Source organism: Cricetulus griseus (genome assembly GCF_003668045.3).
Source record: "Cricetulus griseus strain 17A/GY chromosome 1 unlocalized genomic scaffold, alternate assembly CriGri-PICRH-1.0 chr1_0, whole genome shotgun sequence".
NCBI lineage: Eukaryota > Metazoa > Chordata > Mammalia > Rodentia > Cricetidae > Cricetulus > Cricetulus griseus.
This window is the reverse complement of record NW_023276806.1, coordinates 159,676,267-159,688,725: the sequence shown is the minus strand read 5'-3', so window position 1 is coordinate 159,688,725 and position 12,459 is coordinate 159,676,267. Positions and strand designations below refer to the sequence as shown.

At 43.1% G+C, this 12,459-nt stretch overlaps 1 protein-coding gene across 2 annotated transcripts in view; it reads right to left on the bottom strand.

Moving 5' to 3' along the window:
- The window catches only part of Ntn4 (netrin 4), a 102,446-nt gene that overhangs the window by 61,393 nt on the left and 28,594 nt on the right, over positions 1-12,459 (bottom strand). For both annotated transcript variants that reach the window (XM_027392640.2, XM_027392639.2), the window contains exon 3: positions 564-842. In XM_027392640.2, coding sequence (XP_027248441.1) covers positions 564-842 — 279 coding nt within the window. The remainder of the gene's footprint in view (positions 1-563; positions 843-12,459) is intronic.

Below are 12,459 nucleotides of genomic sequence, written 5' to 3'. Positions count from 1 at the left end.
GAGAACTCAAGGACATTTGCAGAGAAATGGATATAAGACATTTGTCTGTGTTCTGAGAACACGGAAGTAAGAGAGGTTAGCTCTGCCTTCCCGTGAAGGGTGTTTAGGCTGCTTCTCACAGGGAATTGCTATTTGTCCTACTGGACAGAAAAGCCACCAGACATTGAAGCAAAGATCTTGTTTTCCTCGCTCCATAATCTCAACAGTGGTCCCTATTTACCGTAGCCAAAGGTGGCTTGTGTGTGATAATGCTGTGAATATGACCATGCCAACTTTTCAATATTGCTCACGTTACACTTCAGATCCAAATGTCATGGCACAAAATAACTGCCATGGATAATTCCCAAGGAATCCAGTTATCACACTTGACTGTAATTCCAAAATTGAAGATTCAAAAAGAAGTTAATAGTACTTTGTGGGTTGAGTAGGGAATGGGAGGGGTGGATACCAAGGAGGAAATAAACACTGTTAGGCAGATATCAGCTCAGGGAACTTAGACCATAGTCCCCAAAGCTGAACATAACTTCTAGGTTTTTTGTTTTGTTTTGTTTCTTGTTACCTACCACATGGAATGCTCCTGGGGCCTTGACAGGTCTGAAGCCATCAACTGGTACACACTGATCAGCGTGGCCATTGCAGAAGCAGCTGCCCTTGACAATGAAGTCATAGATTGCATAGTGTGTAAAGTGTTGAGGCTTTGCATTCAAGTCATTTCCCTGACAAGGGCAGGGCTGTCTCTTGAGCAGCTGCACACGGAGGTTGGTGATCTTCAGCTGCTCCTGAACTTTGGCACTGTAAGGGTTTTCTGTGTCATATGGTGGTGACAGAGCTCTGAAAATAACCTGTAAAGAGAAGAAAACACCATGTGTGTACAGGCTGTGTGCAAGCCCTGGACTATTTGCCCACTGTAGTCCCAGTTTGATTTATCCCTTTGGTTATCTGTGACTGATAAGATAACCTGAGGCTTTTAGACCTTGATCACACCTGGAGAAGGGCCACCCTGTTATTCTAAGGAACAGGTGTGCCTCCTGTTGGGATACAGAATTACACAGTGAGTAACCCACAGGTACGTGGATCTTAAGATGAAGGTGGCCGCGCAGAGGTCACCTGGAAGAGCATTCTGAGCAGAAGGAACAGCAAGCTTCAAGGCCTTGTAGCAGAGCCAAGCTTGACTTATTCCAGGAAGAACAATAAGCCAGGCATGGAGGCATATAGGATTATATGAGCCAAGAGTTCAAGACCAGCCAGGACAACATAGGGACATCCTGTGTCAAAACAAAACCAAAAGCAAACCAACAAGATAAGTGTGTCTGGAGACCAGTGAACAAGGTCAGAGGGGCTGAGCAAGCAGGAAACAAATGGCAGACTGACATGCAGAGAGGGAGGCTTTGAGGCTTCGGTGGGGTGTCTTGCACTGCAGGTAGCCAATGGTGGGTGTGTGGCCAGATAACCCATCTGAGTCATTGCATGTTCTAAAAAGATATCTTTGCATGTTCTGAAAAGATGACATCACTTCCCAGGGCATAGATTGTACCTGTAAAGAATAAGGGCGTGTGGGTAGCACAGGGGAGGCCGTGGGTTTGATGGATGCCTACCACTTCACTAAATAAATAGCAAAATAGTCAAAGGTCAAACAGGAGGACCAGTTAGAAGCAGCTATAAAGCCATGCAACATCCAGGAGCTTGTGTTTCTGAGTGAGATTTAACCCTTTCAAAGACTAATTGATTAACAATTGGGGCCATTATTGCTATTCTACAAATATTTGTGATTTTCCTTATCTGGAACTGAATTCCACATTTATGGCACTTTAAAGAAGAACATCCCTACAGACAGTGAATGTGCTGCCCTTGAGGGCAGATTGATTTCTGACATGAGTCAGAACTGAAACTGAGAAGCTTCTGTAAGGCAAAGGGCACAGTCAGCAAGACAAAAAGGCAGCCCACAGACTGGGAAAAGATATTCACCAACCCCACATCCGACAGAGGCCTGATCTCCAAAATTTAAAAGAACTCAAGAAGCTAGTCTCCAAAACAACAAATAATCCAATTAAAAAGTGGGGTACAGAACTGAATAGACAATTCTCAATAGAGGAATCTAAAATGGCTAAAAGACACATAAGAAAGTGTTCAACATCCTCAGCCATCAGGGAAATGCAAATCAAAACAACTCTGAGACACCATCTTACTCCTGTCAGAATGGCCAAAATCAAAACACCAATGACAGTTTATGCTGGAGAGGATGTGGAGAAAGGGGAACACTGCTCCACTGCTGGTGGGAGTGCCAACTTGTACAGCCACTTTGGAAATCAGTATGGCGACTCCTAAAAAAAATGGGAATCAGTCTACCACAAATCCAGCAATTCCACTCTTAGGCATATACCCAAAAGAAGCACATTCATACAACAAGGATATCTGTTCAACTATGTTCATAGCAGCATTATTTGTAACAGCCAAAACCTGGACACAACCTAGATCTGAACTGAAGAATGGATAGAGAAAATGTGGTACATTTACACAATGGAGTACTACTCAGCAGGGGGGAAAAACCAATGGAATCTTGAAATTCGCAGGCCAATGGATGGAACTAGAAGAAACCATTCTGAGCGAGGTAACCCAGTCACAAAAAGACAAACATGGTATTACTCACTCATATATGGATTCTAGACATAGAGCAAAGGAGCAGCAGCTTATAATCCACACCACCAGAGAACCTAGGCAACAAGGAGGACTCTAAGAGACATACATGGTCCTCCAGAGAAGGGAAAAGGGACAAGATCTCCTGAGAAAATTGGGAGCACGGGAGGAGGGGGGAGGGAGCTAGGAGAATGAGAAGGGGAGAAGAGGAGGGGTGAGGAGGACATGAGGGAGCAGAAAGGTTGAGTCAGGGGAAGAAAAGAAGAAGACAAGAAAAGAGATACCATAATAGAGGGAGACATTTAAGGTTTACAGAGAAATCAGGCACTAGGGAAAGGTCTGGATATCTACAAAGATGACACCAACTAACAATCTAAGCAACAGTGGAGAGGCTACCTTAAATGCCCTCCCCTGATAATGAGATTGATGACTAACTTATATGCCATCCTAGAGCCTTCATCCAGCAGCTGATGGAAGTAGAAGCCGACACCCACAGCTAAACACTGAACTGAACTGGAATCCAGTTGCAGAGAAGGAGAAGTGATGAGCAAAGTGGACAAGACCAGGCTGGTGAAACCCACAGAAACAGCTGACCTGAACAAGTGGGCGCTCTTGGCCTCCAGACTGATCACTGGGAAACCAGCATGGAACTGATCCAGACCCCATGAATGTGGGTGTCAGTGAGGAGGCCTTGGAAACATATGCAGCCTCTTGTAGTAGATCAGTACTTATCCCTAGGATAGGAATGGACTTTGGGAGCCCATTTCACATAGAGGAATACTCCCTCAGCCTAGAAACACGGGGGTGGGGGTGGGGTGAGGGGGGTGGGCCTAGGCCCTACCCCAAAGGATATGACAGACTCTGAAGACCCCCTATGGAAGACCTCACCCTCCCTGGGGAGCAGAAAGGGTATTGATAGGTAGGGTTCTAGGTGGGGGGTGGGTGTGCAGGGGAGGAGGGGAGGGAGAGGGAACTGGGATTGACAAGTAAAATAATCTTGTTTCTAATTTAAATAAAAAATTGAGAAAAAAAGATTTTGAAGTATTATTGCATGAATAGTATTTAAAAAGCATGTTTATTACACAAGTTTTATAAAGACAAATAAAACGTAAGCAATCTTGAGCATTGTGCATGTTGAGATTCTTGAGTATTTTTTGGGCTGTGAGAACTTAAAAACTTTTTTTGTTTTTGTTTTGTTTTGTTTCAAGACAGGGTTTCCCTGTGTAGCTTTGGAGAGCCTGTCCTGGAACTAGCTCTTGTAGACCAGGCTGGTCTTGAACTCACAGAGATCCGCCTGCCTCTGCCTCCCGAGTGCTGGGATTAAAGGTATGCACCATCATTGCCCAGCTAAAAACTCTTAATAATAGTACATAACAAATATTTTGATAACTAAGTCGTACAAAAATAATTATCAAATGTAGGCTTTGGAAAAACTACTGCTTAGGGAAAATGTTTTCAAGTGACTTTATAGAACAATATTTTTTTTATTTGTTTTTGATGAGGCCAAGGGTCATTGCGCATGCTCACCTTCCAGGAAGCTCTCTCTCTATATCGTCAGTGCTGCTGTCACTTGTTCCTTCTCTTTTTCTTTTTGAAAAATAACTTTTTCTTAAGGCTGCTTTAGATATAAAATTTTCATTTTAGAAATGGGTTTTAGGGGGTTGGAGAGATGGTGCAGCAGTTAGGAGTATTTGTGGCTCTTGTAAAGGACCCGGGTTTAGTTCTCAACACCCACATGGTGGCTCACAAACATTCAAATCTCCAGTTTCAGGGAATCCAGTGCTCTTTTCGGCACTCCACAAGCACCAGACACATGTGTGGGGCACACATATACATGAGAGCAAAACACTCACATGCATAAAAGAAATAAATATTGTAAAACTTAAAAGAAAGAAAGGGAGAGAGAGAGAGAGAGAGAGAGAGACAGACAGACAGACAGACAGACAGACAGACACAGAAAGAAAGAAAGAAAGAAAGAAAGAAAGAAAGAAAGAAAGAAGAAATGGCCAGGCATAGTGTCATTTGCCTTTAATCCCAGTGCTCAGGAGGCAGAGGCAGGTGGATCACCTAGTTCAAGGCCAACCTGGGTATCTACAGAGCAAGTTCCAGGACAGCCAGGTCTACACAGAGGAACCCTGTATCACTCCCCACCCCACCCCAAAAAATGTGTTTTATAGCAAAAGCAGGAAAAGGCAGGGATCAGCTGTGGAGGACTCACCACCATGCCTTTGAGGATAGCACTGCTCTTGATCAGCTACAACACTGCCTTCAAGGGCCTCGGTATACACTTGGCCTCTATACAGTAGCTAGTGTAAAAGAGAAGACTGAATTACCTCCCACTCTACCTCAACCATCCTCCCTGCCCTGCCAAAGACCCAATTTCTTCAGAATAAAATAGTCTTCAATGGCCCTGCCTGATTTTGGTCCTTAGTACTTATAATGCCTAAGCTTAGTACCTGACAGTCTACTTATGGTACTAACAGTAAACAGTACTTATAGTACCTGTGCTTAGTACCTGACAATACTTATGGTACTAACAGTAAACAGTACTTTAGTACCCGACAGTCTACTTATAGCTCTTTTTGATCTGTTGTCTTCCCAGGGGAGAGTGAAAACTTCCTGGGGGTAGTCCCAGCATCACAGGTACCATCCTGGCACTTTGTAGGTGTTTAATGCATTTTTGGTAAATATCTAATGAATTACAAAACTCCCATTTGCACCTGAGTAATGGTGAGATTGTAGCACCCTCTCTCTGTAAGGAGTCCCCACATAGACCTGCACTAAATTTCACAGCACTAAAGCGGGAGAGGCAAGAAGTTGGCACAGAAGTAATAAAGAATGGCTGCATTATTAACTAACCAGTGCATGCATTTCTAAATACCTCAAACCTAGACACATGCAATCTTAAATATATTCCAGTCCATTCTTACCCACATGTAAAGTTGCTGGGAAATGACACAGCAAAGAATCAAGTTTCCCAACAAATACTATGTCACATAGTTGATAGTCATCATAGAAATCATGAGTTTGTTTCTTTTGTTTGTTTGTTTGTTTTTGTTTTTGTTTTTGTTTTTCGAGACAGGGTTTCTCTGTGTAGCTTTGGAGCCTATCCTGGCACTCGCTCTGGAGACCAGGCTGCCCTCGAACTCACAGAGATCCGCCTGCCTCCACCTTCTGAGTGCTGCGATTAAAGGCGAGTGCCACCAACGCTCGGCTCTATGAGTTTGCTTCTTAAAGACAAAAATCAGAACATATTTCATATTTTTGAGACACTTAGCAAACAAAACTCCCAAAAAGCTGGAGCCATCATGGGTAAAGGAGACCCTGGAGTTTCTTTTAGCTTTTCATGCAGGCATAGACACAGCTCAGTGCTAACCAAGCAATGCCCACTGAGAAGCTACTATGCTTCATGCGCTGTCTGCCCACCCTTCCTTTTCCTGGACATTGGTGGCAGCTTGTTTGCACTTTGTTCCGGTCACATGTTTACCCTTCACATTCTTGCCATTTACCCTGACTGCCTCTCCCTCCCCACCCCTCTCAACACCAACACAAGGGGAGGAAGATCAGTCAAGGTTTGGGGAAACTTAGAGGCCCTTTTGCTTCCTGAGACCAGCCCAGGGAGGCTGAATGGTGGCTCTGTGCTGGGTGTGCATGACACCGCAGTTGGCACGCTGGTATCAGCAGGGAAGGGACATCATGACCCCTGAGGCTGCATGCCGGGAAGGAGACAGCAGAGTGCCATCGACACAAAAGCCAACGGGAATTTAAACCATGAAATCTTTATCCCTCCCCCCCCCCAGAGGAGACGCCTTAATCTGATACTCTGGGAAGGGGATCTAGCCTACATCAGGAAACAAAAAGTATGCCAATCCAGATGCTGCAAAGTCCTGGCAGGTGGCCTTGGGTCCCACCCAGAAGCAGCCTGTGTGCCACTATAGAAGAGAAGTAAGGCACTGTGGAAGCCGTCCATCTCCCAGAAGCCTCTTGTTTGGTCCCCATGGAGAGCAGGAGGTGCCTGGGGGTTGATCCATCATTGATCTGCCTCCAGTTGCTCCTGAACACACACTCCCAACAAGTACACTGATGAAGACGAAGCATTCTTCCAGCCTGTTAGGGCTGATGCCCGGTGCCTCGTGATTCTTTCTCCTTAAATTAAGTGATTTTTACTGTGTTTTACTGACATTCTGCTCTTTACAGAGAAGTTCCGTTCATACCTTAGAAGGCAGTTAAGTTCCCACCCTATGTGTTTGCCACAGACAGCCAGGAATATGAATTTAATAATGTCTTTCTCCCTAAACTCCTGTATAGATTGCCAACAGTTCTGTACGATTGGTGAGTACTCTTCCAATTCAAGAAATCTGCCTCTACAGCAGTAGTTCAGAAAGGGTAGTCCTTGGACCTACAGCATGCTTGGGGAATTTTTTAGAAAAGCAAATTCTTGAGCTCTATCTCAGGTCAACTAAATCAGGGACCCTACAAGCTTGTCTTGAGCACTCTGTGTTTCAGTGGACCCTCTAGCTAATTCTGATGCAGAAGAGAGAGTAAGAAACATTGCCACACAGTTTAAAAAAAAAAAAAAACCTGCTTAGCATGCCATTGTATGGATGACATAATTTATTTAACTAGGCTGCTATTGTTGGGCAATGAGGCTGTTTCCTTCTCCATGTAACCAAATACAATGAACAACATTGTAAGTGAAATGTGGACGTATTTGGTATTTTCCTAACTTCCAAAAGTAAAAATCAATGGGGCAAAGAAAATGAAAAATTTAAAAATATCTGCCCTTCTGAATGAATCTTGGATCCTCTCCTATCCAATCCCTGGTCTTGCCTGACTCCCTCCATCTCCCCATCTCTCAAGACAGGGTTTCTCTGTGTCATCCTGGCTGTCCTGGAACTTGCTCTGTAGACCAGGCTGGCCTCAAGCTCACAAGGATGCCTCTGCCTCCTGAGTGCTGGGATTAAAGGCACCACCTGTGATTTTTTTTTTTTTTTGTATTTATAAGGAAAAGAATGAGGTGGCAATGAGTAATCTCTCAAATATACAAATATGAGATCTTTGGTGTGTTTTCTTATTTGTGGAGCAAGGATGCTTTGGGATCATAGTTGCATTTCTTCCTTAGTGGAATCTGAAGTTCATGTTCTCAAAGAAGCAGTTTTTGTCTCCATCGAGTTGGCCACTGTTTTCCCTTTCCTTCCTTCCCGCTTCTGTTCTTTGCTTCCCACTTGCTCTTCTCACACCTATTTCTTAGCATAGAACCTGAGCTTGCTGCTGTGAGACGACTCCTAAGGGCTTCTGTGTTACACCCGCCAGCTTTGACCTGCTGCTGCTTCATTTTCACTCAGGGCAAAAATTCTTTGGATTTCTTCTTTGACCTATGAGTTATTCAAAACTATGTTAGTTTCCAAATATATTGGGTCTTCCCAGATATCTTGTTGTTGTTGTTGTTGTTGTTTAAATTGAACTCTCTTGGGATCAGAGAACATACTGTCTGATGTAACTTCACACTTATTGACACTTGTGTCCAGTATATTCCTATTCTCCTCCCCTAATCTTTTGTGCAGCTGTTTTGCATTTTGGTTCTCCATATAGTATAACCTCCAAAATATATCATTGTTACCTCTGCTTTAAAAAGACAGACCTCTTTAAGGAAAATTTAAAAATAAGAAAAACAGATTTTTATGCATATTCACATTTTCCATTTTTGATGATATTTTCTCCTTTTTGTAGCTGTAGATACTGATCTGGTATCAGTTTTCTTATCTGAAGAGAGCCCTTTAACATTTCCTGGAAGTACAAATTGGCTGGTGATGATCTTTTGTCGGGCAAGGGAGGCCTTTCTAGGTCTTAAAAAGTCTCCATTCCATCTTCACTTTGAAAGAAAGTGTTGCTGGGTATAGTGGTAATCGTTTTCACCCCATTCTTTAGATTCCATCTTCATCGTCTTCTTACTGGCTTTGATTAAGGCAGAAGCCTTGTCATTCCCACATTTGTTCCTCTCCTCACACTGTGCTATGTTTTGCTCTGGCTGATTTTAAGTTTTTCTTTTTACCATTGGCAATTTGGTTATGATATGCCTTTGGGTATTTTTCTTGTGTTTTCGTGTATTTAGTTGTACTTCTTTGATCTGTGAGTTTATGGTTATATTCTAACAAAAAATGCCAGCCATCATTTCTTTTTTTTCTCTCCATTTCTCTTTCTTGTGTGAATTTCAACTATGCTTGTTTTAAGTTGCTTTGAAGTTTTCTCACAGCTCATTGATACTTCACTTCTTTTTCTGGGTCTTTCCCCCCTTTGTTGTTTATTGGATCATAATTACCAGTCTTGTCTTCTGTGGTGTCTTCCAATACCAGCCAGAATGTCCTTCACCTCAGCAACAAGAGACATTGGCTTTTCATCATCTTTTCCATGGGTGTGGTTTTTCCTCCCACTGTGTATTGACTTTTTGTTTCTTTGCAAGTGTTGATTGGCTGCAAGATACTGTGAAGCTTACTTTGTTAGGTGCTGGATAATTTGGCAGTCTTGACCTTTATCCTGGGATGCAATCAAATTAGTTGACAGGAGCTGGATCCTTTCGAGGCTTAGTTTTAAGTTTTGTTAGGTAAACCCAATATACTTGTTAGTGTATGTTGTGATTTGAATGAGAATGGCCCCGGAGGCTCATGTATTTAAATGTTTAGTTCCCAGCTGGTGGACTGTTTAGGAAGGATTAGCAGGTGTGGCCTTACTGGAGGAGGTGTATCATTAGGGAGTAGGCGTTGAAGTTTCAAAAGCCCAGACCTGGCCCAGTTCCAGTACCTCTCTCTCTCTCTCTCTTTCTCTCTCTCTCTCTCTCTCTCTCTCTCTCTCTCTCTCTCTCTCTCTCTCTCTCTCTCCCCCTTCCTCCCTCACTCCTCCTGCTTCCCCTGCCATCCGTCTCTGCCTCCATATCAGGATGTGGCTCTCAGCTACTGCTCCAGTGCCATGCCTGCCCTCCTGCCGCCATGCTCCCCACTGTGATGGCCATGGACTCACCTCTGAAACTGTAAGCAAGCTCCCAATAAAATGCTGACTTTTACAAGTTGCATTGGTCATGATATCTATTCACAGCCATAGAACACTGAGACAGTATCAGGCACAGTCTGCTTCTCTGAAGAGGCGACAACACCCTCTAATTAGTCTGTAATGCATTACAAGATCCGTGCTGGTTCTGTATAGCCTGGGTGACCTATGGGAACTATTTCCTCTTTCCTTTTATGGGGAGGATGCTTTCTGTAGTTTTTGGTTTTGAATTTAATTTTATTATGATTATGATTGTGATGAGTAGTAGCATTGTAGCAGTATCTTACTCTATAGCACAAGCTACCCTGAAACTCACTAAATAACCCAAGCTGGCCTTGAACTCAGGTCAATCATCCTGCCTCAGTCTCTGTGTCCCAAGTGTTAGGATTATAGGTGCAAGCCACCACACCCAGTGGCAGTTTTATTCCATATATGTTGATCAATACTCAGCTGGACATTTGAGAGCAACCTTTGGAAAGCCTACTTCCTTTCTGGAACTTGATGTGGGATGTCCGTCTGTATGCTGTGAATATGTGTTGCTTTTATTGGTTGATGAATAAAGCTGTTTTGACCAATGGCCAGGCAGAATATAGCTAGGTGGGAAATCCAAACAGAGTTACAAAGAAAAAGACGGCAGAGTCAAGGAGCTGCCAAAGGGGTAAGATGCCATAACATCACCAGTAAGCCATTCACAGATTAGTAAATATGGGTTAATATAATTGTAAGAGCTAGTCAGTAATATGCCTGAGCCATTGGCCAAACAATTATAATTAATATTAAACCAGGGAGTGTTATTTTGTAAGTGGCTGCAGGACCAGGCAAAACATATAAAAGCTTTCAACTACAGGCACTCCATCCTGATGAGGTCTAGTTGCTTTGACTTTATCAGGGTCTCACAGTTCTTTTTTATTTCTCATAAGTTCTTAACTCCAAGAATCCTCCAGCTCCATCTATGTTCGTCCTTTCTGCATTGGTACCCAGTTACTTTCTCTAAAGTAAGAGAAGTATCTGGGGACTGGATCCAAGCATCATTGTCTTCTCCTGCCCAATGTCCCAGTGCTTTGAAACTGTTGTCTCACAAATCTTTTCTGGCATTTAGTTGTTTCAAGTGAGGGTGAACCTTGTCTTTGTCATCCATCCTGGCTAAAAAATAAAGGGTGAAACTCAAGGCAATTTGACTTTCATAAAATATAGTTATAAAACTGTGTGTGGACTAATACCTTATTTTCCTATATGAATTGCTATAAATGACATATTGAAAAGTGTTTTGTCATTGTTTTGTTTGTTGTGGTGGTGGTAGTGATGGTAGGTTTTTGGCTTTGCAGGATAAGGTTTTATTATGTAGCTCAGACTGGCTGTGAGTTACAGTTGTCTTCCTTCTTCAGCTTTCCAAGAGATGGGATTACAGACATATGCCATCACACTCAGTTGAAAGTTTTATAATAAAGCTGTATGCATGGTTGCAGTTAGTAAATAAAAAAGACATGAAAAACAAATGATTTTTGTTTGTTTTGAATCAGGGTTTCTTTGTGTAGTGTAGCCTTGGCTGTCCTAGAACTAGCTCTGTAAAACAGGCTGACCTCGAACTCAGAGATCAGCCTGCCTCTGCCTCCCAAGTGCTGGGATTAAAGGCCTGCACCACCACTGCCCAGCTTGTTTTCTTCCTTTTTTTTTTTTTTTTAAAAGAAGATTCATCTTATTTTTAATCATGTGTATGTGGGTATATACATGCCTATGAGTATGGACACCTGTGAAGGCCAGAAATGTCAGATTCCCCTGGAGCAGCCTGATATGGTAGATGCTTGGAGCTGAATTTGGGCCCTTTGAAAGAGCCACACTGTCCAGGAGCCATCTCTCCATCCACACACACAGTCTTTAATATTCTTTAATGTCAACAAGGAAAGCTACATCCCCTTGACATCCGAAGCCAGTTGCTGCCATCATCAAAGGACATCCAACTGAAAAATGCAAAGAACACACACACACACGCTCTGAGAGGAGGAGATGTGCTCTAGGATGCCCATAACAGCTTCTGCCTTTATGGCCAGAGTTCCTCCTGGAAAGTCTGTGAAGTTTCAGGCTTTTCAGAAGCCTTGCAGAGAGCAGGAATTCCTTTAAGGCTAGATAAGGAGAGGATAGCAAAACTGACATGTGGGCGTCTGCAGTCGGACAGCTGGTTGGTTTAATTTTAGAACATTTGTCCTTGACTGTAACACTTTAAGCGAAGCACCTACTTGTCTTGGAGAAGTATGTCTGACTTCTGGGCAGCTCCAGAATCCTTTTGCTTACACTCCTGAAGCATTAGGCACCCTGCTTCATCAGATAGCCCACCTTTTAAAGTGGCAGAGTCTTATCTGCTGAGATAGAGCAACACAACCCAATAAAGCTCTCAGTGGGGCAGCCAGAGGAATTCCGTGCACTCAAGTGACTTGCTTGTCCGATAATAACCTCCAGTTGTAAGTACACAAAAGCCTCTTTGCGTGTTTCAAGGGCATATTTACGGTTTTTGAGTGACGAAAGGGCCCCCTCTTAAATATCTTCAAAGGGGAGGAGAAAGACAGGACCCAAAGGAGCGACAAGAAACAAAAGAGGAGCAAAGTAAAAACAGAGATGGGGTGGAAAACAAATGTCCCCAATTCCCCAATAAGTATGGAATTCTAGCATTTCCTTTGCTCGGCACTTAGAATTAAAGGACTCAAAAGGTAGAAGAATGCTTAGGATCAATGATCCAGTCCTTCCAAGCTCAGAGTGATTTACAAGATCAGAGGGCAAGTTGCTGATAGT